Source organism: Geotrypetes seraphini, chromosome 8, assembly GCF_902459505.1.
Source record: "Geotrypetes seraphini chromosome 8, aGeoSer1.1, whole genome shotgun sequence".
In the NCBI taxonomy this organism is placed as follows: domain Eukaryota; kingdom Metazoa; phylum Chordata; class Amphibia; order Gymnophiona; family Dermophiidae; genus Geotrypetes; species Geotrypetes seraphini.
Genome location: NC_047091.1, coordinates 74,872,267 through 74,894,311, shown reverse-complemented (window position 1 = coordinate 74,894,311; position 22,045 = coordinate 74,872,267). Strand labels below are relative to the sequence as shown.

General features: G+C 44.6%; 1 protein-coding gene across 3 annotated transcripts in view; it reads left to right on the top strand.

Annotated features, from left to right (window-relative positions):
- The window catches only part of EHBP1L1 (EH domain binding protein 1 like 1), an 88,033-nt gene that overhangs the window by 48,059 nt on the left and 17,929 nt on the right, over positions 1–22,045 (top strand). For 2 of the 3 annotated variants that reach the window (XM_033954020.1, XM_033954019.1), the window contains exons 8-11: positions 3,620–4,121; positions 8,106–11,094; positions 21,427–21,596; positions 21,798–21,846. In XM_033954020.1, the coding sequence (XP_033809911.1) occupies positions 3,620–4,121; positions 8,106–11,094; positions 21,427–21,596; positions 21,798–21,846 (3,710 nt within the window). The remainder of the gene's footprint in view (positions 1–3,619; positions 4,122–8,105; positions 11,095–21,426; positions 21,597–21,797; positions 21,847–22,045) is intronic. The other variant, XM_033954021.1, reaches the window with a different exon arrangement.

Here is a 22,045-nt window from a genome sequence, read left to right as displayed (position 1 = left end):
CTATGAGGGCTGGATCACACCGGATCTAGGCCACATTGAATTCCCAGCTTCTAGACTCCATTAAGAAGGGAGGGCCTAGGATAGAATTTTTGACCTTTGAGTACAGTTGGTGCTGGAGAATCAAGCAGGCTTTGAACCCAAAATCTAACTGCATCCTTCTGTTTGTAGTTTCTTCATGTTCTGTATGGAAAGCAAGACTGCAGGCCTCAGGATGCTTCTGGAGGAATAGGAATAACTTGAGTAAAGGTGTGGAGGGGAGTCAGATGGGGCGTAACAAAACTCTGGTCTCTTGGAGACCGCACCTTCAAAGGATATAAACCAGTCCATAGGGCATAGACCATAGGGCACAGTCCATAGGGCAGATATCAGAATGACCAGTGATCTTCAATCTAAAGCAGTGTTTCTCAACTTGGTCCTGGAGTACCCCCTTGCCAGTCAGGTTTTCAAGATATCCACAATGAATATGCATGAAAGAAATTTGCATATAATGGAGGCACTGTATGCAAATTCAATGTGGATATCCCAAAAACCTGACTGGCAAGGGGTTACTTCAGGACCGAGTTGAGAAACACTGATCTAAAGCATAGGTGCAATGAATTAATTAAAAGATCTAAATCAGGGATCTCAAAGTCCCTCCTTGAGGGTCGCAATCCAGTCGGGTTTTCAGGATTTCCCCATTGAATATGCATTGAAAGCAGTGCATGCAAATAGATCTCATGCATATTCATTGGGGAAATCCTGAAAACCCGACTGGATTGCGGCCCTCAAGGAGGGACTTTGAGACCCCTGATCTAAATATATGTATATATACTTTGGAGGTGAGGCAGGAAAGGGGAGTATAACAGCACGAGCAGGGTTTGAGGTTGGGCCTGTGCACAGACAGACACAAGCACTAAAGGTAAAAGAAAACACTTTATTACTCAAAAATCCTGGGTCATGTTATGTCACAGGGCCAGACATACATTACATTACATTACATTAGTGACTTTTATTCTGCCATTACCTTGCGGTTCAAGGCAGATTACATAAGAGGTTATCTGGACATTTCCAGAAGTGTTACAGAGAAGAGCGGGTTACTTCGGGGGATTGAAATGCTTCCTGCAGTGTTAGTTTGTCTTGATGGATTTCTTGAAGAGCAGGGTTTTTATTTCTTTTCTGAAAGTTTTGTAGTCTGCTGTCATGATCAGTAGATTGGAGAGTTGGTGGTCTAGTTTCGATGCGTGCGTGGCCAGTAGGCCATTATACATTTTTTTGCATTTGACGCCTCTGATTGGGGGGTGCGTGAATGGTGTCTGGGTTCTCCTTTGCCTGGTTGTGGTAGATCAGATAAAGCGGTTGTTCAAGTAGGCTGGGCTGTTTCCATTCATGGCTTTAAATAGTAGACAGTAAAATTTTAATAGTATTCTTGCTTGTATTGGGAGCCAGTGTGAGTTGAGGTATGTGGCGGTGATGTGGTCATATTTCTTCAGCGAATAGATCAATCTCAGAGCTGTGTTTTGTACTGTTTGTAGCTGTTTTATCATGACTGCGGGGCAGGGGAGATAAAGAAGTCCTAGGACTAGGATTGGACCATGAGCTGGAATTGTTTTCTGTCAAAGAATTTTTGGATTTGCCTTAAGTTTCGCATGACCGCAAATGATTTTTGTACTGTTTTGTTGATTTGTGGTTGCATGGTACAGCTTCTGTCTATCATCACTCCCAGAAGTTGAATAGGGTATGTGATTGAGTTTATTACTAAGTTTGTTATGGTTGGGGTTTTGCTTTATTCGAAAAGTATACATTTTGTTTTGTCTGGGTTCAGTTTTAGTTTGTGTTGTTTCATCCATTCCATGTTGCCACTGTTTCTAGTGTTCTATGTAGTGTGTCGGTCATGGAGGGTGTTGGTTGATCAAAAGGAAGAAGGATGGTGATGTCTGCAAAGCTATAAAAAGTTAAGCCTAATTTGTCTAGGCAGGTGCAGAGGGATGCGATATAGAGTTTGAAGAATGTTGGGGATAATGGCGACCCTTGGGGTACGTCACAGGGGTTGGACCATGGTTCTGATTTTTCTTTGTCTTTACTCTGTAGGTCCTGGATTGTAGGAAGCCCTGAAACCATGTGTGCACCTTTCCTGTGATTCCTATTGTTTCTAGCATTTGTAGTAGGATGTCGTAGTCTACCAGGTCAAATGTTGCGGTGAGATCTAGTTGTATAACCAGCATTTTTTTTGCCGGTGTTGTCTAGCTGTGTCCAGGATGGAACTTAGTAGTGTCTCTGTGCTGTATTTGGTTCTGAAACCAGACTGTGTAGGGTGGAGTAAGTTATGGTTTTCTAGGTAGTTGGTGAGGTGTTTAGCTATGAGGCCTTCCATTAGCTTGACAAGAGTGGTATTGAGGCTATGGGTCTGTAGTTGGATAGTAGATCTGTTGCTCCTTTTGGGTCTTTTAGGATCAGAGTGATGATGATTTCACTGAGGTCTTGTGGGAAAAGGCCATCTGTGAGCAGGGATTGTATCCATTGTATGAGGAGCGTGCGTAATTTTGGGCTGGAGGCTTTTAACAGGTATGGAGGGCAATGGTTGATGTCGCAGGCTGCATGGCTGTATTTTTTATAGAGTCTGTTTAGGTCAGACCATTGTATTGTGGATAAGTCGGACCAGGTTCTGTCTGCTGCAGCTGATTCTTTTTCTGTGAGGAGCATTGTGATCTCATCAAGATGGATTGGGGTTCCTGCAAAGGTTGCCCTGGCTGTTGTAATTTTGTTTCTAAAGTATTCAGCTAGAAGGGTGTCTGAAGGGGGTGGAGTTTCATTATTGGCTGGGTAGGGTTTGGTGTCTGTGAGTTCTTTTAGTAATTGGAATAGTTTTTTTGTGTCTTGAACTTCTATGCATATTTGGTTGGTGTAGTGTGTCCTTCTCTTTTCTTTTAGTTTTTGCTTGTATTGTTAGTTTAGTTTTCTCCATGTTGTTTTTGTGTGTTCTTGGTTACTTTTTCTCCATTTTCTTTCTAGTCGTCTACATTGTCTTTTGAGTAGGAGTAGTTCATTGTCGAACCATTTGTCTGATCGTCTGCTGATTCTGGTTTTTGTTTGTACTAGGGCTAGCTCATCTAGGATGGCTGTACTTAGTGTGCACCATTGTGAGATGAAATCTTTGAGGTTGCATTCTTGGATTGTTGGATGAGGGGGAGTGGTAGCGTCCTAAAGACTCCCTCACAGGAAGATATGATAGAGACATACCTTTATAGCATAAATGCACAGGAGGTGGGCCTCTTTCAACTGAAAGGAAGCTCTGGAACCACAGAGTATAGGGTGAAGGTGAAAGGGGATAGGGGATAGGTTCAGGACTAATTTAAAGAAATATTCCTTTAAGGAAAGAGTCGTGGATGTGTGAAAGGGCCTCCCGGTGGTAGTTGTGAGAACTTTGTCTGAGTACAAGAAAGCATGAGACAAACACAGAGAATGTCTGAAGGAGGGGGAAGGGATTGTAGAGCTTAGTGGTTAGTATGGATGGGCAGAGTGACTCATTCATATGTCTATATCTACTATTGTATTCTATATTTCTTTAACTTGAGGTAAGTTATTCAGGCTTGCCTTTTTTACCAGTCCTGAATGGCTAACCTGGAGTTTGTATTCCCTGCAGCTGGAGCCAGGAAGGATGTTAGGAAGTCGGGAGAAGTGGATCCTGGAGGGAAGGACACAAGCCATGGTGTACAGGCTCAACCATCACTATCTAAGCCTCACACCTTGGAGCCTCGAAAAGATGAAAAAGATTTCTGCAGACAGTTGCTTGACCCCAAACAGCCAGATGAGGGCCTCTTGAAAACCAAAGTAAGTTTGCCCTTAGTTACAAGTGTTAAGCATAAAGATACAGCAGCTGGGAGGCCTGAAGGCCAGGAGCTGACTCATGGCATCACCCAAGGAACAACAACAGCTGAAGGGTCCAGGATATTAATGAAAGAGACAGTGACACAGCCTCAAGTGCCTAAGGAAAAGGTGGGACACTTCTCCGGGACAGCAGATGGCTATGTGATCTCATTGAAAACAGAGAAGCCAAACAGCAAGTGGCAAGATGGCAGGCGACCAGCAGAGCAGCAGAAGCTGACAGAGCAGCAGCCTGCAGTGTGGACAGAAGCAGAGGGGAGGTGAGTGAAGTGATCAATCCGGACAGAACCTCAGGAAAGGGAGAAACCAAGTAATGTTAAAATTTGGTTGGGCTTACATGTTTACAGTTTATTAGCATTTGATATAATACTTTATCAAGATAAAGATCAAAGCAGTTTACAATAAATACATAAAAATCCTTATAGTGCCCTCTTTCAGACAAATAACCTATGACTCAACTTGCAGTAGTATCAATTACTGGTCCAACTCTATGGAATGTTCTGTCTAATAACCTAAGATTGGAATGCTCCCTAGATCACTTTAAAACTCTACTAAAAACATACCTCTTTAAAGATGCTTCCGAGTAGCCCCTCTTAATCTGGACTTGGGAGGGGGAGGGGAGGGTTCTGCATGACTGCAAAGCATTCTTGCTTATTCTATCTCCTGTCCTATCAACAATTGTAGTTCCTCTCTTCTCACCTCACTTAGACTATTATTTAAAACCATTATATTGTAAACACATTGATACCACATGAGATGCAGTATATCAAGCATAATAAACTTGAAATGTGAAGGAATAAGGGAGTTCCTGTCCCAGGACAATCACAAAGGGACCAGGGAGTAACTTGGGGCTTAACAGAATCTTGAAAGGTGTGAACTGAGGGAATAACTGAGGCGCAACAGAATTCAGAAAGGATAAGGCAGATTGCCGAGGGTCAATAGAATCCAAAAGGAATGAGGAAATTCCTGGGGAGTCGATAAGACCAAGAAAGTGATGAGGTCAAGAGAATTTTGAAGGGACCAGAGGGCAACTTGGGGCTTAGCAGAATCCTGAAGAGAATGGGACAAGGGATAACTGAGGGTCAACAGAATCCAAAAGGAAGTTGTACTGGTTACCAGTAGTACAGAGAGTTCAATATAAAGTAATCTCGATTGTTCATCAAACGCTTTACCATCCAATACCTTTATATTTTAAGCAATTGCTGAAGTTATGCTGTCCCGGTAGAGCACTGCATTCAGAAAATGCCATGTTACTTGAAACATAGAAACATGATGGTAGATAAAGGCCAAATGACCCATCTAGTCTGCCCATCCGCAGTAACCATTATCTCTTTCTCTCTCTGAGAGATCCTACGTGCCTATCCCAGGCCCTCTTGAATTCAGACATAGTCTCTGTCTCCACCATCTGTTCCGGGAGACTGTTCCATCCATCTATCACCCTTTCTGTAAAAAATGTACGGTATTTCCTTAGATTATACTGGAGCCTATCACCTCTTAACTTCATCTTATGCCCTCTCATTGCAGAGTTTCCTTTCAAATGAAAGAGACTTGACTCATGCGAATTTACATTACATAGGTATTTAAACAACTCTATCATACCTCCCCTCTCCCGCCTTTTCTCCAAAGTATACAGATTGAGATCTTTAAGTCTGTCCCCATACACCTTATGATGAAGACCACATACCATTTTATCTGATCTACTAAAGTGTGATACGCTGAGACTAGAGCAGCTTCTTTTTTCTGTGGCAGGTGTTAAAATGTGGAATGCATTGATGGGGCAATTACACCTATGTGCTGACAGATTGAAATTAAAAAAAACTATTGAAAACATAGCTATTTGTATCTGCTTTCATGTAAGGAAAGATTTCTATTTGTACAGGCAATGTTTTTGTTTTTACCAAATCTTTATTCATTTTAAACATATACATTAAGGCCCTGATTCTCCAAAAGTGCGTCCTGATTTTAGGCAGCTGTAGGCGTCCTACAGCTGTCTAATCAGCCAATCGGGATGCACGTTTTTTTAAAAAAATGCTCCCCAGGCAGGCCGTCTTTATTGAAGGCGAGGCCCGCAAGACACCTAGGCCCTGATTCTGTATAGGACGCCCAGGAGAGGCGTCCTATTCAGAATCGGCCCTACACTAAAACCCCGATTCTGTAACCGGCGTACATTTTACAGACGCTAGTTAGAGAATCGGGTTAGATTAGACACGGCCCGCTATACTTATCGCGGCAAGGGATCTCTCTGCCGCTATAAGTATAGCGGGCCGCGGCCTGTCCGATCGGATGCCCCCCCCTCCGACACTAACGACCGCCCCCCCCCCAACACTACCAACCGCCCCCCTCCCACCCCGACACTACCGATCGCTGGCAGGAGAGTGTCCAATCCCTCCTGCCCGAAGACGCACCCCCCCCCCCGCGCTAACAACCCCCAAACCTCCAAACTACCCTGTTCTTCAGGCCAGACGGTTCTTGCCCGTCCAGCCGGTAAGCCCGCCTGGTCGAAATGAGGCAGGCTCGCCCCTTCCCGGCCCATCCCGCCGAAGCCTAAGGCCTGATTGGCCCAGGCTCTAGAAGCCTGGACCAATCAGGCCTTAGGCATAGCGGGTCCGCCCATCCCCACTTAATCTAAGGCCTGATTGGCCTTTTCAAGAAATTCCTGAAGCAGCAATAACACCACGACCTCCTAGTAACTCTAAAACTGACATTTGATCTACCCATTACTCCACTAATAATAACAAAAGAATCTCCACTATGACCACCTATTAACTCTCTTACAAACCACCTCACCCTCAACCCCTCACCCTCAACAACCCGCTAAATGTTTATAAGATCTACAACTTACCTCTCTAGCTAATCATTGTAACTCTGTTTTTTTAAATTAACCTTTTGTAATCCGCCTTGAACCGCAAGGTAATGGCGGAATAGAAATCCCTAATGTAATGTAATGTAATGTAATTATCATAACCCCCCCACCCTCCCCATTCCTACAAATTATCTCATAAGGAAAAAGAATAGTAAATTAACCTTAATCATTATAATATTCTATTAATGGCCTCCACACATCCTGAAATCTTTTAAAATGACCATTTTGTACTGCAAGTAGTCTTTCCATTTTGTACAAATGACATACTGAACTCCACCAGAAGCTGTAATTTAGTCTAGAACAATTCTTCCAATTAAACGTTATTTGCTGAATCCCCACACCGGTAAGGATCATCAGAAGCTTATTATTTGCTGCAGATATTTGGCATTTAGCCCTCATACACATTCCAAAAATAACCGTATCGTAGGACAATGCCACATGATTTTCCATCAATAGATTAACTTGATCCCAGATTGATAACCAAAATGCCTGAATACATGGACAATAAAATAAAAGATGATCTAAAGTTCCAATTTCAATTTTACAATGCCAGCACCTATTAGACTTAGAGCAATCTAATTTTTGTAATCTAGTAGGGATCCAGAATGCTCTATGCAACAAGAACCATGTTTGCCTAATAGATGCTGACATCGTACCTTTAATTCGCCAAGACCAAATACGTGGCCATTGAGATGCATTATTCTGATGCTTAATCTCAATGCTCCAAATATCTCTTAATCCATTTTTAGGTTTCTTATTCAAGTAATTAAATAAAATTTTATACCACTTTGCGGCCTGGTGTCCCAGAAAATCTGCCTGGAAACATAGGAATTCTTGTACAGGCAATGTTAATTTTATGCTATGTATATTTTATATGGAAAACGTCTAGCTATAGACGGTATATAAATTTTAAAAATATATAAACAAGGAAGTCCCTAGGACTCAACAAACTTAAGAAGGGATAAGGGATTACCGTACTGAGGGTCAACAAAATTCAGAGGGGATGAGGGAATTACTGAGGGTCACCAGAAGAAGAGATATGGGAATCATTGAAGGTCAAGAGAATAAAAAACAGACAAAGAAATTCATAAGGGTCAAGGGAATCAAGGGTCAAAAGAACCAAGAATGAAAAGAGATTCACAGATCTAGGTATTATGATCTGCAAAGTCAAAAAGAGACATTGAAGATCTCTGGGGTCACAGGCTGGGTTGATAGCTAGTCCAACTCAGAGATCCAGATGGACTGGCAATGTCATTGGTCCTCTTTCATCTATCCCATGGCAGAGAAACCCTTTCAAATAGCAGTTATTAACTTTATGTAATTCTTTCTTCCTTATCATAATGTAATTGGCTGATACCTCTACTCTTTTTCTTGCATTTAGGTCTAATGCAGTGTGGCAGCCCAGAGAGGACAATCCACAGCCTGCTCCCAGGCTCAAAAAGCCACTCGGCATCAGTCAGCTGAAAGAAGAAAAGAATAAAACCACAACTGGAAAGGATGCTGGCATACTTGCTGTGGACACAACACAAACAAATGCAGTAGTGGAGGCTCTTTCACCTGTAGAGGTACCTCCTGTGAAAAAACGTAAACCAAAAAGTAGGGTGAAGACGCAGGCAGGTGAAGATGATGTTGGGATGTGTGCACAAGTCTTTCAAACGGACGTGGGTACGCGTGATGCACTTTCAGCAGAAACCCCAACCATGTTTGAGAATGAGGAGCAAGGCAAAGGAAGAGAGAAATTAAGAACAGAACAACAGGATATAGGGATATTTTGTGGAGAGACTGTTGGGATAGCAGAAGGGTTGTCTTTTTTAGAATTAGGGTCTTTATCAGAAAGTAAAGAAAATGACAAACAGGAGAAAATAAAGCTGACATCTCCAAAGGATGGTGGAGTTAGTGCAAGGAATGTTAGTGCATTAGAAGGGTCTTCTGCTATAGAGATATACTCTTCATTAGAAAATAAGGAGAAAGATGGAGGAGAGAAGGTGAGGCTAACTGCTCCAAAGAATGCTGGATTACTTGATATAAGAACTGCTGGGCCATTGGAAAAGTCTCCTGCTGCAGAGAAATACCCTTTGTTAGAGAATAAGGAGAAAGATGGAGGAGAGAAGGCAGAGCCAACTGCTCTAAAGGATGCCAAATTGCTTCATGTAAGGACTGTTGGACCATTGGAAGAGTCTTCTTTAGAGATACACTCTTCTTTAGAGAGTATGGAGAAAGGTGGAGGAGAGGAGGTAGGGTCAGCTAGTTCAGAGGATTTTAGAACATCTACTATAGTGAAAGCTGGGTTAGTGGAAATCATGCCATCTTTGGCGTCATCTTCTGCCTTAGAGAGTGAAGAGAAAGTGAGAGGAGGGACACATGAATATGCTAACTCTGTGTTGGCAACCCAGTCTCCTAGAAAAACTGTGCTCTTCTTCAAGAACAAACAGGGTTTCAGTGAGGAGACAGCAGAACCAACCCAAGAGGATTCTGAGATAGACTCTGTAGATGGATATGACATTGATGTGGAAATGTTGTCTTCTGCACTTTTCATTGTGGAGGAAGAAGAAAGTAGAATAGATGCTATATGGCCTCCAAATCTCACAGACCCTGAGGCAATCTCAACAGGAAGGTTAGTCACCACAGTGCCTCCTTTCCAGGTACAAAAAGCTAGAGAAGAGGAGGAATGTACTTCTACTCTAGAGGATGCTGGGATACCTGCAGCAAAAGATTCTGGCTTAGTCAGTATGGTACATTCTGCAAAGGTACTTCCTATACAGGAGACAGGGCAGGATGGTGGAGTAAAGGAGGAAAGTGATTTAACTCTAGAAGATACTGGTGGAATTCTTGCTGCAAAGGATTCTGGATTAGTAGATATGGTACACTCTACAGAGGTACTTTCTGTACTGCAGATAGGGCAGAAGTACAGAGGAGAGAGGGAAGGTGCTTTAATTCTAGAAGCTACTAGAATACCTGCTGCAAAGGATTCTGGGTTTGCAGATAAGGTACATTCTACAGAGGTACTTCCTATAATAGAGACAGGGCAGAAGGAAGGTTCTTTGACTCTAGAAGATGCTGGGATTCCTGATGCAAAGGATTCTGGCTTAGTCAATACAGTTCATTCTACAGATGTACTTCCTATTTGGGAGACAGGGCAGGAGGGCAGAGGAGAGGAGGAAGGTAATTTAAATCTAGAAGATACTGGGATATCTGCTGTAAAAGGTTCTGGGTTAGTAGATGCGGTGCATTCTACAGAGGTACTTCCTATACTAGAGACAGGACAGAAGGAAGGTTCTTTGACTCTAGAAGATGCTGGGATTCCTGATGCAAAGGATTCTGGCTTAGTCAATACAGTTGATTCTACAGAGGTACTTCCTTTACTGGAGACAGGGCAGAAGGATAGAGGAAAGGAGAAAGGCGCTTTGACTCTAGAGGATGCTTGGATAATTGCTGCAAAGAAATCTGGGTTAGAAGATATAATACATTCTACAGAGGTACTTTCTATACTGGAGGCAGGACAGGAGGATAGAGAAGAAGATGGGGGAGCTTTAACTTTAGGAGATGCTGGAATACCTACTGTAACAGGTTCTGGGTTAATGGCCCCTCTGTCTTCTGTAGGGGTGTCAGCCACCTTTGAGAATGTGGTTGAGGGGAGAGGAGGAGAGATAGCATCTAAAGAGAAGCCTACTGCTCTGCAAAGTAGGGTTGAAGGTAAAGGGGAGGAGACGGGATCATCAGGGGAAGTGGCTGTTGGGATGCTTGTGAAGGACTCTGTATCTATGGATGTTATATGGTCTATGGTAGGACCTTCCAGTGTAGATTGGAAAGAAAATAGTAGAAACAGAGATTCAGAGAAGGTTCCTGGGAAGATTTCTGAAGCTGCTCATCAGTTTGTAGAGGTAGAGATGCCATCTTCTTCAGAGATCCTTCCCACATTAAAAAATGTTATAGGAGAGGAGGCAAGAGCATCACCCAAAGAACATCCTCTTGTACCACCTACAGACACATTGGAAGCACTGCTAGCAAAGGACACAACAACCACTCAGAGAATCAAAGTGGCTGTGCAAGAGGCAAGCCAGCAGATTGAGGCCCCCTCTCTTCCTGTCATATCAGAGCCATTGCCAGCTTCTCTTGAAATGATCCACCTGCCCCTGACTGCTGCAAGTGCCACATTCTTTGTGTCTGATCTCAGCATATCCCAGACCTCGCCATCCTTGATAATCGGAGAAAGTTCACCTCGACCCTCGAAGAGTGAGGAAGTCAAACCAACAAGCCTGCAAGTCATGCCCAGTCCTCTGACCTGTAATGCAACAGTACAGGGTAACGCCACAACAACACCTGACGCAGAGGGCAGTGGGGAGAAGTTGGAATCTGAGGATTCCACTCAGGTATTGTATGGATTGTGTACTGATTCACATCTTAACTACTTCCTCCTGCTTCTAATTAACACCAGGGGACACATGGTAAGCCAGGATTAATCAGAAGTCCAGGTAATCAAAATTGCCATCAACCTTGATGAGTTCCCTCACCTAGTGGATGAAATTCAAGTTAAGGTTCTTCAAAACAAAATATCAGAAAGGGCCCCTAGGGCAGGGGAAACCACCTCAGAAGATTCAAACGTTGCCCTTCTCCTTCCCTTGGCACCTCCTGCACTTCAGGGCTGTTTGCTTGGAAATTACCCCCTTTCCTCTCCCCTTAAAACTTTCCTTTATATGCTTGAGTAGTAGGAAAGGAGAGGAAAACCTTTGGAAAATTCAACTAAAGCAAGCCATCTTAGTATTTTTGGGGTTAGAGGTAATTTAGTTCCTTGTCCCCTACCCTGGTTTTCCCATGATCACTTTTGCCTTCAGTTAAGTGTCTCTTCCTCCTGACAAAGGGCATTTACCTCATAAGAATAGCCTTACTGGGTCAGACTAAAGATCCATCAAGCCCAGTAGCCCATTCTTACGGTAGCCAATCCAGGTCCTTATTACCTGGCCAAAACCCAAAGAGTAGCAGCAGTCCATGCTACTGATACAGGGCAAGCAGTGGCTTCCCCCATGTCTTTCTCACTAACAGATTATGGACTTTTCCTCTAGGAAATTGTCCAAACCTTTCTTAAAACCAGCTACGCTATCCACTCTTACCACAATCTCTGGCAGTGCATTCCAGAGCTTAACTATTCTCTGAGTGAAAAAATATTTCCTCCTATTGGTTTTAAAAATATTTCCCTGTAACTTCATTGAGTGTCCCCTAGTCTTTGTAATTTTTGACAGAGTGAAAAATTGATCCACTTGTACCCGTTCTATTCCACTCAGGATTTTGTAGACTTCAGTCATATCTCCCCTCAGCCGTCTCTTTTCCAAGTTGAAGAGCCCTAACCTTTCTAGTCTTTCTTCATACGAGAGGAGTTCCATCGCCTTTATCATCTTGGTTGCTCTTCTTTGAACCTTTTCTAGTGCTGCTATATCTTTCTTGAGATAAGGAGACCAGAATTGAATGTAATACTCCCGATGAGGGTGCACCATGGAGCGATACAGGGGCATTATAACATTCTTAGTCTTGTTAACCATCCCTTTTTTAATAATTCCTAGCATCCTGTTTGCTTTTTTGGCCACTGCACAACCCCTCCCTTCTCCTTTCTCATTCTGCGCCTGGGGAGGGAGAGGGCATCAACAATCTTTTGAGCAGCTTGTGAAGGCCATTCCTAACATGTTGGCCCTTCATGGGTATTCTTCCTGTGGGTGAGAGGTGAGGGGGAGGGTGATTGGTTTGGTGAGGCTGGTTTTGCTGCTATGTTAAGCATTGCAAGAGAAGGTATGCCTGCACCATGCATGCATCCTCCAAGCTTCTTCTTCACCTACCTGCTTCCCTGTTTAATGATATCTCCACCCAGAATTAATATTGTTTGGTTTTCTGAAGGATGAAGCCTGTGCTCTCTTCACAGGTTTGGGTGTGCCTGCATGTGCATGATGGAAACCATGCTCCTCCTCACACTTACTCTCCAAGCCTGGAGGGTCTTTAGTTATAACTGTATCCCAGTATGGCATGGCATAGTCAAAAAGCAATTATTGGGTAGAATGGTTAGGTATGGCACATTTCCCCGCTGACTGTAAAAAGTAAGGGGAAGATTCTCAAAACTTAACAGTAAAATCTGACTAGCTGCTACCGAGGTTGCTATTGTAATGATTTCAGAACGGCGAGTCATTCTCAAAAGACCATGTATGCAAATGAGGTTTGCGGATGTTCACATGAGATGTGTTGAATATACCTGCATATTTAAAAACAAAATAAAAAATAGGCAGGAGAGATGCCCACTCTCTCCCACCATGCTCGCACAACCTCAGGACACCCACACCTGGCAGCGGGAGAGATGCCCACTCCCTCCTGCTGTGTCGCATAATCTCCCGACACTACTACCCACACCCCCCTCTCCCCCCCACAGTGGAAGTGGAAGAGATGCCCACTCCCTCTCATTATGTCACTCAATCTCCCAACACTACTAACCCCCTCATTCCCTCCCCCCGTCCCCCCCGAGAACTCTCTCCATGCCCCCGATGCCCCACCCGCTCCTCCCTATCTTACTGATGAAGTCTGGCTTGAGGGACGCCTACCCGCTCCAGCTGGCAGGCCCACCTCTTACAAAATGACTGGCCTGCCCCTTCCTGGTGCATCCTTGATTGCACTGGGGAAGGGCCTAAAGCTCTGATTGGCCCAGGCACTTTAGGCTTTTTCTAGGAGGAAACTTAAGCTCCTGGGCCAGTCAGAGCCTTAGGCCCCTCCCCGGCACATCCCAGGATGCGCCAGGAAGGGGCAGGCCCACCATTTTGTAAGAGGCAGACCTGCCATCCGGAATGAATAGGCGTCTTTCCAGCCGGACTTCGTGAATAAGGTAGGGAGGGGCTGGGAAGGTAGTCGGAGGCACAGGGGGGAGTTGTCAGGTTGGGCGATGGTGGGAGGGAGTGGGTATCTCTCCTGCTGCAGGGTGGGGGATGGGTAGTAGTGTCGGGGATTTTTTAATTTGCATGGGGGGGTCTGAGCTGTCAAAGCTTACTTTCCTGTCAGTGCCTGAGCTAATCAGTGGTCAGGCACTGATCAGAAAGTGAGGCTACGACAACTCGGACCTGTCAGCAAATTTTAGCTGCAAATGTGACACAATAAGGTTAGGGAATCACTTGGCGATTATAGAGAATCGCTTGGAGTGCTCAGTTTAATATTAATGACCTCATTGTACTACTTTTGCATGGCAGTATCAGAGACTGCTAGGAAACTCGGAAAAGACCACGGTAATCCATTTTGATAATCCGCCGCTAAAATACATGCACACTAAACCGGCTGGAACCGGTTTAGCGAGCACGTTATAGGCATGTTTAAGTTTTGAGAATTTTCCCCTAGATGCCTTAGCTGGCAGCGATCCACAAGCCCTGTCAGCTGAAGACATCCGCAGCCTTCCATAACCCCAGTCAGCGATAATGTTTCCAACCGTCAACACTGGCACCTGCACATGCTCTGTTCTCGCACATGAAAAGAGCATGTTCAAGCAGTGGCATAGTGAGGGTGAGAGGCGCCCCTCCCCTGGGCTCTTCTTCGACCCCCCCCCACCCCTACACGCTCCTTTCCCCTCCCCCCACTAACCGCATGGGCACCACTTCCCTTCCCCCATACCTCTGTAACGTTTTTGACGTGAGCAGCAACCCCCAACCTGCTGTTGCGCCTGCATGGGCTCTCCCACTGACATCACTTCCTAGGCGTGGGTCCAGGAAGTGACATCAGAAGAAGAGCCAACTCAGGCGCAGCAGCAGGTTGGGGGTTACTACTCACGCCAGGAACATTACATAGGTACAGGGGAAGGGAATCGGCGCAGGGCAGTGGAGGGTGAGGAAGGAGCAGGAGGTGGAGAGGAGGACGGGTGCCCCACCCATACAAAGACAGCGCAGACCCCCCAGCTCCCCTTACTATGCCATTGTGTGCAAGGTGCCAGCATCAGTAGCTCCGCCGCTGACTGCCACAGTATTCTGGTGATCAGGGCTTGGGGATCCTTGCTAGCTCCACTAATGGTGTCCCTCTGCTATGTGGGCCTGAGCCTGGGGCTACACCTCTGCAGTGCAATTTGAGGAATGATTTGAGCCTTCCAAACGTATTACACTTAAGGACCCATGATGCCATATGAGCCAGCTCTGTGGGTGCCAGTGGGTGCTGAGCACCTCTAAAATTGAATAAACCCTTTCATTATGTCCAGGGAGGTTAACTTATATCAGGGGTAGGCAACCTATGGCCCACCATTGAAGTTTATGTGGCTTGCAAAACCATGAAAAATATACATAGAAAATGTCATTCACCAGAGTTTTGGGGATTTTTAAATATTTTAGTGCCATTTTTACAAAGCCTTTTAATGTGGGCCGCTTTGGTAACTAGCCCAAAGGGATTTAAAGTGCTTTGGGGCCATTGCCACATGGCTTTGTAAAAGGGTAGGTTGGTTATTTTGCCATTTTTAGTTACATTTTTAATTATTTTGAGTGCAAAGGGCACAATAGTCTGGACTGTAGGTTTTATCCCCATACTCGCAGAAATTTTGCAGAAGGCATGAAACAATTTCCTCAGCTCTGTCTCCTGTGTCACTGGGCAGTGCCCTTCTCCCTGGTTATCCTTCTGAAAGCAGGTTGCAAAGGTGTCTTTTCTTCTCTTCTGCCTCTGATTTTTTATTTTTGTTTTTTTAAATCCAATTCTTCAAGGCTTTCCGGTGCCCAAGTGATCCCCAGTATTCCTGGGGGTATCTCTGCTCTGTAATCAGAGGTCTAAAGCTGGAGGGGGCAACTCTTCTTTTAGGGAACCTACCTAGCTGGCCTGCACTAACATTGTGGACAGCTCGGGGTTCTGTCCTCTGGGAGCTCGGCTCTCCCTTTGTTCATCAGGTGCTTGAGCGCAGGCTCACTGGCCCTCGCATTGGTCCTGAAGGATTTGTGGGTGAAGGCTGTGCCCCCTCCCCCAAAGAGACATCAAGGGTTGAAGGTTTCAGTCTCTTAGAGACTAATTATAGTTAAATCATTTTTATTGATAATTTACCGTAAACAAGAAACATCAATACAGTGAAACAAAAGAACAGCAATAATCCACTCACCAAGATTCTTATCCAACTCCAAACCCTCCCCAGCCTCACCCACCCTGGGAGCAGCAGCAGCAAAACTAAACAGAGTAAACTGTGAGGTGAAATCAGAATTGTTCAAGGTCAACATTAGTGATCCTAAAGTTGTTGCTGAACATATGGCGTGAGTGTGGTGCTGAAGGGCATCCAGCATTGTTGGAACAACTGTCCTGCACAAGAGTGTAAATCAGTAATATCCCGCCTCTCCAGCAACACTCGATTTAGCATCAAGGATCTCCAATGAGGAATGGTTGGGGGCTGTGTCGAGAGCCACTGCATCAAGATACTTTTCCGTTCCAGCAGCACAATTTTCAGAAGGAATGCAGAACAGCCCGGTCGAGCAGGGTGGAATCTGACTTGTAGAGTAAAGAGAAAACTGAGATGAAGTCGCCAGGAACATCCCCAAAAATGTGCTACGTAGGTCATAAGCTGTGTCCAGAAATGAGAAATAAGAGGACAAGATTGGCCTGCGGATGGGCACATTTGGCACAACAGTGTCCTGTACTTATTCACATTTTATAGGCTCTATTAGGTGCACAAAAATCTCTCAGTAAAAATTTATAGTTCCTCTCTTTCTCTACTGCTGAACAGATGTATTTATTGCCTAGGCCAGGGGTGTCCAATGTCGGTCCTCGAGGGCCGCAATCCAGTCGGGTTTTCAGGATTTCCCCAATGAATATGCATGAGATCTATTAGCATACAATGAAAGCAGTGCATGCAAATAGACCTCATGTATATTCATTGGGGAAATCCTGAAAATCCGACTGGACTGCGGCCCTCGAGGACCGACATTGGACACCCCTGGCCTAGGCAAACGCCTTTCTTAACTATGTCAGCAGTAATAGTAACATTTAAGTCTAGAGTCCATTTCTGGGCCATGTCTGCATAGTCCAGGTCGCCCGATAGCTCCTGTAGAAACTTAAGGTGAAATTTTAGTGGCATAGGGACCTGTGCTGTGAGACAAACCGCCTCTGTCAACTTTTCCTGGACGTCCTCCTGTAGCGCTGTTGGGGTCAACGCAGTCAAATAGTGATGTAACTGTCTGTAGGAGAACCAGTCTGTGACCGGCAGGTGGTATGCCTCTCGAAGTTCTGCAAATGCGAGTGGTAATCCATCCAAGGTCACTACTTGAGACACATATTGAAGTCCACACATCGTTGAAAAGAAAGGGAAACAATACTAGGCTGAAAGTCCCCATTACCCACTATGGGAAGACATGGGGTACGCTGTGGTGAAATTTTTAGGAGTCCACACACCATCCTCCAGGCTTTACGCATAGCAGGCAGTAAAGGATCCATCTGCAACTGCAGTAAAGCAGGTAGCTTGTTGACATGAAGTAGGTAACTAAAATGATAGGGACCATAGAGGGAACACTCTACCTCAGGCAAAGAAAAATGGGTAGTGTTACAGAACCAGTCATGGATATGTCGTAATTGACTAGCAAGGTTAAACCTAGAGATACTTAACAATCCAAACCCTCCTTGATCTTTAGGCCATTTACCTTGCCACCAGAAAGCTGACAAATGAATCGAGTGTTGTGCAATATGATGCTGAGATATCATTAAAGGGAGCATTTGTAACAAGTACACTTCTTCCTCCGGATTCGCGGGGGATAGGGGCAGAGCTGGACCGCGAATGGTGAAATACAGCGAATATCTTCTGGTCCAGCTCTGATCCACCCCCGCCTCCCTCCTGCCTTCCCCCCGGCATCCCGGCCTTACCTGGTGGTCCAGCGGGCTTTCAGGGCAGGAGCAATCTTCCTACGCTCCTGCCCCGTTTAGATCGCCAATAGGAAATAGCTGCCATGAGTTCCCGTAGTCTCTCGAGACTACAACGGGAACTCCCCACAGCCATTTCCTATTGGCGATCTACACAGGACAGGAGTGTAGGAAGATCGCTCCTGCCCCAAAAGCCCGCTAGACCACCAGGTAAGGCTGGGACGCTGGGGGGAAGGCTAAACTGTGGGGGGATTTTCTTTTTTTCCCCCTCCCCAAAAAATCACGAATATGTGAAATCGCGATTGCCGAAACCGCAAATGGGGAGGGGGAAGTGTAAAGCCATTGCAGTACCACCATCATGTTGTATAAAGCTATGCAACCGGAGAGGGAAAGTGGGAAAGCTCAAACAGTTATGTAAAGTGGCTTCTGTACGGTGAAACAAGGGCAACACATTTAAATTGTACAGTGTGGTCACATCTTGTGGAATTTTTACCTCTAGATACACCAAGTATTGAGAGGCCAACCTCTCCATGTCTCCCTCACTGCCGGCGTGGTGGGAAGTGCCAATGACTTCTTCTTATTCAGGGTCAATCCAGAGTAGATATGAAACTCATCTAATAAGTCTAACGCTCGAGGTAAAGAGCGCTGGGGATTACCCAGGGTAAGCAAAAGGTCATCCGTAAAGGCCAACACTCGCAACTGAGAATTACCCTTTAGTAATCCTTCAATCACATCATCCCTCAAAATCGTGCGAAGGAGTGGATCTAAATATAGGAGAAAGAGTAACGGGGACAGTGGGCACTCTGCCTCGTACCTCGGCCAATGGGAAATGATGTGGTTCACACCCCATTAACTAACACCAATGCTGTAGGCCTCGTGTAGAAGCCATCAATGAGGCTAAATACCCTCCCTGAATTCCCATATACTGCAATACCTGAAACAAATAGTGCCAGTTGACCTTATCAAAGGCTTTGGCAGCATCAAGTCCCACAAGGAGACCGGAAATTTGTGTCCGTTTCGCAGAAGAGTATGCCAGGAGTACTCTCCAGACATTAATAACAGAGTGGCGTGCCCTCACAAAACCCACCTGTTCAAGTATGATAATATTGGGCAACAGGGGGGCCAACCGATCAGCCAACAGGCGGGCAAATATTTTGATGTCTACGTTTAGCAGTGATATCGCTCTATAGTATTCTAATTCCGTACGTGGTTTAGAAGGCTTAGGTATTAAAGATATCTTGGCTTCATTGGCATAGTGAGGGAGAGTCTGCTGTGTTTGGATAGTCTTATAATACTCCAAGAGGGGACCCCCAACAGAGAAAGACAGATTTTTATAAAACTCAGGTGAATAGCCATCTGGCCCGGGTGCAGCGAAAGACCTCTGTTTCTTTATGGCCTGCATTACTTCCCTCAATTGCAATGGCCGATTCAGGAGGGAAATCTGAGCATCTGTCAATTTAGGCATACCTGCGTCCTCCAGATAGTCAGAAAGATCCGGTCCTGTATAAGGACCTTCTTAGAGACTAATTAAAAGACAGCCCAAAGAGACAAGCTTCTGAGGACTTTGCATGCTTGTCTGAGGCAGAAATATCTTCTCCAGAGTTCAGCTGCTGTGAGGAGTTGAGCAGGTAGGCATATCCCACATTGTGAATACAGCATATTACTGTCTATGAGAGACATCAAGGTAGGGGTTGAAATTAGCAGTTTCTGGGGTTTCCTTTAGGGTCCCCCACCTTAAAAAAACCCTGTTTTAATTTTTTTTTTAGTTTAGGTTTAACTCCCACGGGGTCTTTTGTGGTGCTAAAATGCTGCAGCAGCCATTTTGAATTTCCCAATATTTTTTTTTTAAACCTCTGCTTCAGAACACCTTAATTTTGATTGAAATCATGTATTATGGACTCCTCAGGCCTGTTATCATCAATATCATGCCAAATTTGTGATGGATGGATGGCTGAGGAACATCTGTGCGCCACATGCCACTGGGCTCATGAGGAGAGGGTGGGAACTCAGGGCTTACCCCCTCTAATCCCTCCAAAGGGTTGTAGTTGCAATCAGCTTGACTCTTGAGTCAGAAATCCCTTCTAGAGCTTCCTGAGGGCGATGTGGAGATTTTGCCGAAATGTAACCCAGAAGGAGAAAGGATGTACCCCTGCAGAGGTCCTTGGGAGATCCAGTGCAGGGATTTGACTCTGATTTTGTGAGTTTAATGTTTGAAACATTTCTAAAGTTTAAAGGAGCATCAGTGTCTCAAGTTTCACAGGTGTCAGCTCAGGGGGGTTCCCCTGTGCAAGGCTCAGTTCTGCAGAGGGTTGGTCTGTAGGAGTCGGAGGTCCGATTTGAAAAAGATTAGAATGATGGGGAGTTGGGCTTGATGCCTTTGCTCTCCCAAAATGACTCCTGTGAAAGGCTCAGTTCTGCTGCAGAGGGTTGGTCTGCAGGAGTCGGAGGTCCAATCTGAGAAAGATTAGAACAATGGGGAGTTGGGCTCAATGCCTTTGCTCTCCCAAAATGGCTCCGCTATGTGGGAGGAGTCCAGATCACAGGCAGGAGTCTGTGGCATCCCTAGACCAAGGAGAGGACCCAACCCTATGTGGGATTTTTAAGACATTGGATTTAATAGTGGTCCTCACATTTTCACTGCAGATAGGTGGCAAAGTTCAGTTGTGGATTAGGAATTGGTTATCGGATAGATTGGTTATTGGTTTGATTCCACCTTTTTTATGGTATACGTATTTCCATTTGATTACTTACTTGTTTTGAGCAGAACAGAACAAAATTGACTTTGGGAGTTCTCCATGTCCTTCCTGTTATTTCTCCTATTTAAAAGTTACTCATGGCTTTGGTACGAACTGAGGGAGAAGGAGGCAGAGCTGAGGAAATTGTTTGATGCTCTACAAGTTTCCTGTGGTATGGGGATAAATCCTATGGTCCAGACTACTATACCCGTTTACTGGAAAGAAGCTTATCAAGGTAAAAACCTAACCTTCTCTTATCACAAAAAATTCTATGGCGCTCTATGAATTTCTAGCATTATATAAAGTTGTGACCTGCTAGGGATAGTACTGACAGTTATGCAGCCCTCTGTATAAAGGTTGCCCTCTCCTGATTTAAATTGTGTTTGGCACCCATGCCTCGTGCTGCTGCACACTGGAAGCATATGGCATGCTAACTATAGTATCTATAAAGTATCTTTGGTATATCTGTTAACATTTAATAAGTTTGTATTACCCTAGTGTATGAATGTACTGCCTCAGTAATGACTTTACTGTATTTGGTTATTATCTATTAACATAACCTTGTTAAATCTATATTTTGACTGGATAATAGCTATGTTTATTGAAAGGTTCTATACCGCTACTAATGACTGGGAGGTCAATTAAGAGCGGTTTATATGAGCTTCTGTAAAGGTGTTACAATACCAAGTGAGCATTTTCTGGGAAGGTTTTCCATGTTGATATAAATAAACCATAATCAATGCATGAGCTTCTATAAAGATGTTACAATATAGAGTTAGAGTTTTTTGAGATGGTTTTCAATACTGACATTATTAAACCATATCAATCATCCTACTTTTTTGCACCTATACACATATTATATATACACATATACAGTATTAGTATTGTGTGCTGTGTTCATATGACTCCTATTTCTTTGTAGTAGACTTATAGTAAGTATGCTGTTAGTAACATCTTTAGAGTAGCCGTTCCGTACCAGGTTGTATATCTGCTGCACCAGAAAGTGTGGCAGTCTCTCTGAAATGGGCAGCTAAGTGTGGTAGAAATTTAGCAGCACCCCTCCCCATTGTGCCAGCTGCATGTCCCTGCACCTCCCACCTCAAGTAACCTGTACAATCTTAGTCGCTGCTCTTTGCTCATCCATAGGTGGACTTGCTCAGTGTCTCGGGCCTCCACAGCTGCAGCCTGTCGCTGCTCCAGTGGTGTCAGGAGATCACCAAGAACTACCGAGGGGTGAGGATCACCAACTTTACCACCTCCTGGCGCAATGGCCTGGCATTCTGCGCCATTCTACACCATTTCCACCCAGATAAGCTGTGAGTAAGAATTACTTGAGGGGGGAGGTGATTGGTTGTGGGGGTAATTAGAGATAGGGCAGGGAGAAAGACCTCTATCACCAAGGAGAGATGAGCATTTGTGGGTTATCGTTCTTGTCCTTTGGGGAGGTTGAAGCTTTTGATTTTCCTTTCTGGTCCACATGAGTTATCTTCTGTCTCATATTCTCCTGCTTTTCTCAGAAATTATGAATTGCTGGATCCTTTGGATATCAAACAGAATAACAAAAAGGTGAGGGGAGCATGCTTGTCTGTGGTTTAGGAGGGGAGAAATGAGAAAATACCAATTTTGGATAATTGAATGATTTTCTGGAATGAAGGGCGAAGGAAACGATGGTTTTGTATAATCCAAGATATGTTTCTGTGAGCATGGACAGGAGATATAACAACATTGGGAGGTGGGGAGAAATAATGCTGTTAAATAATACCAG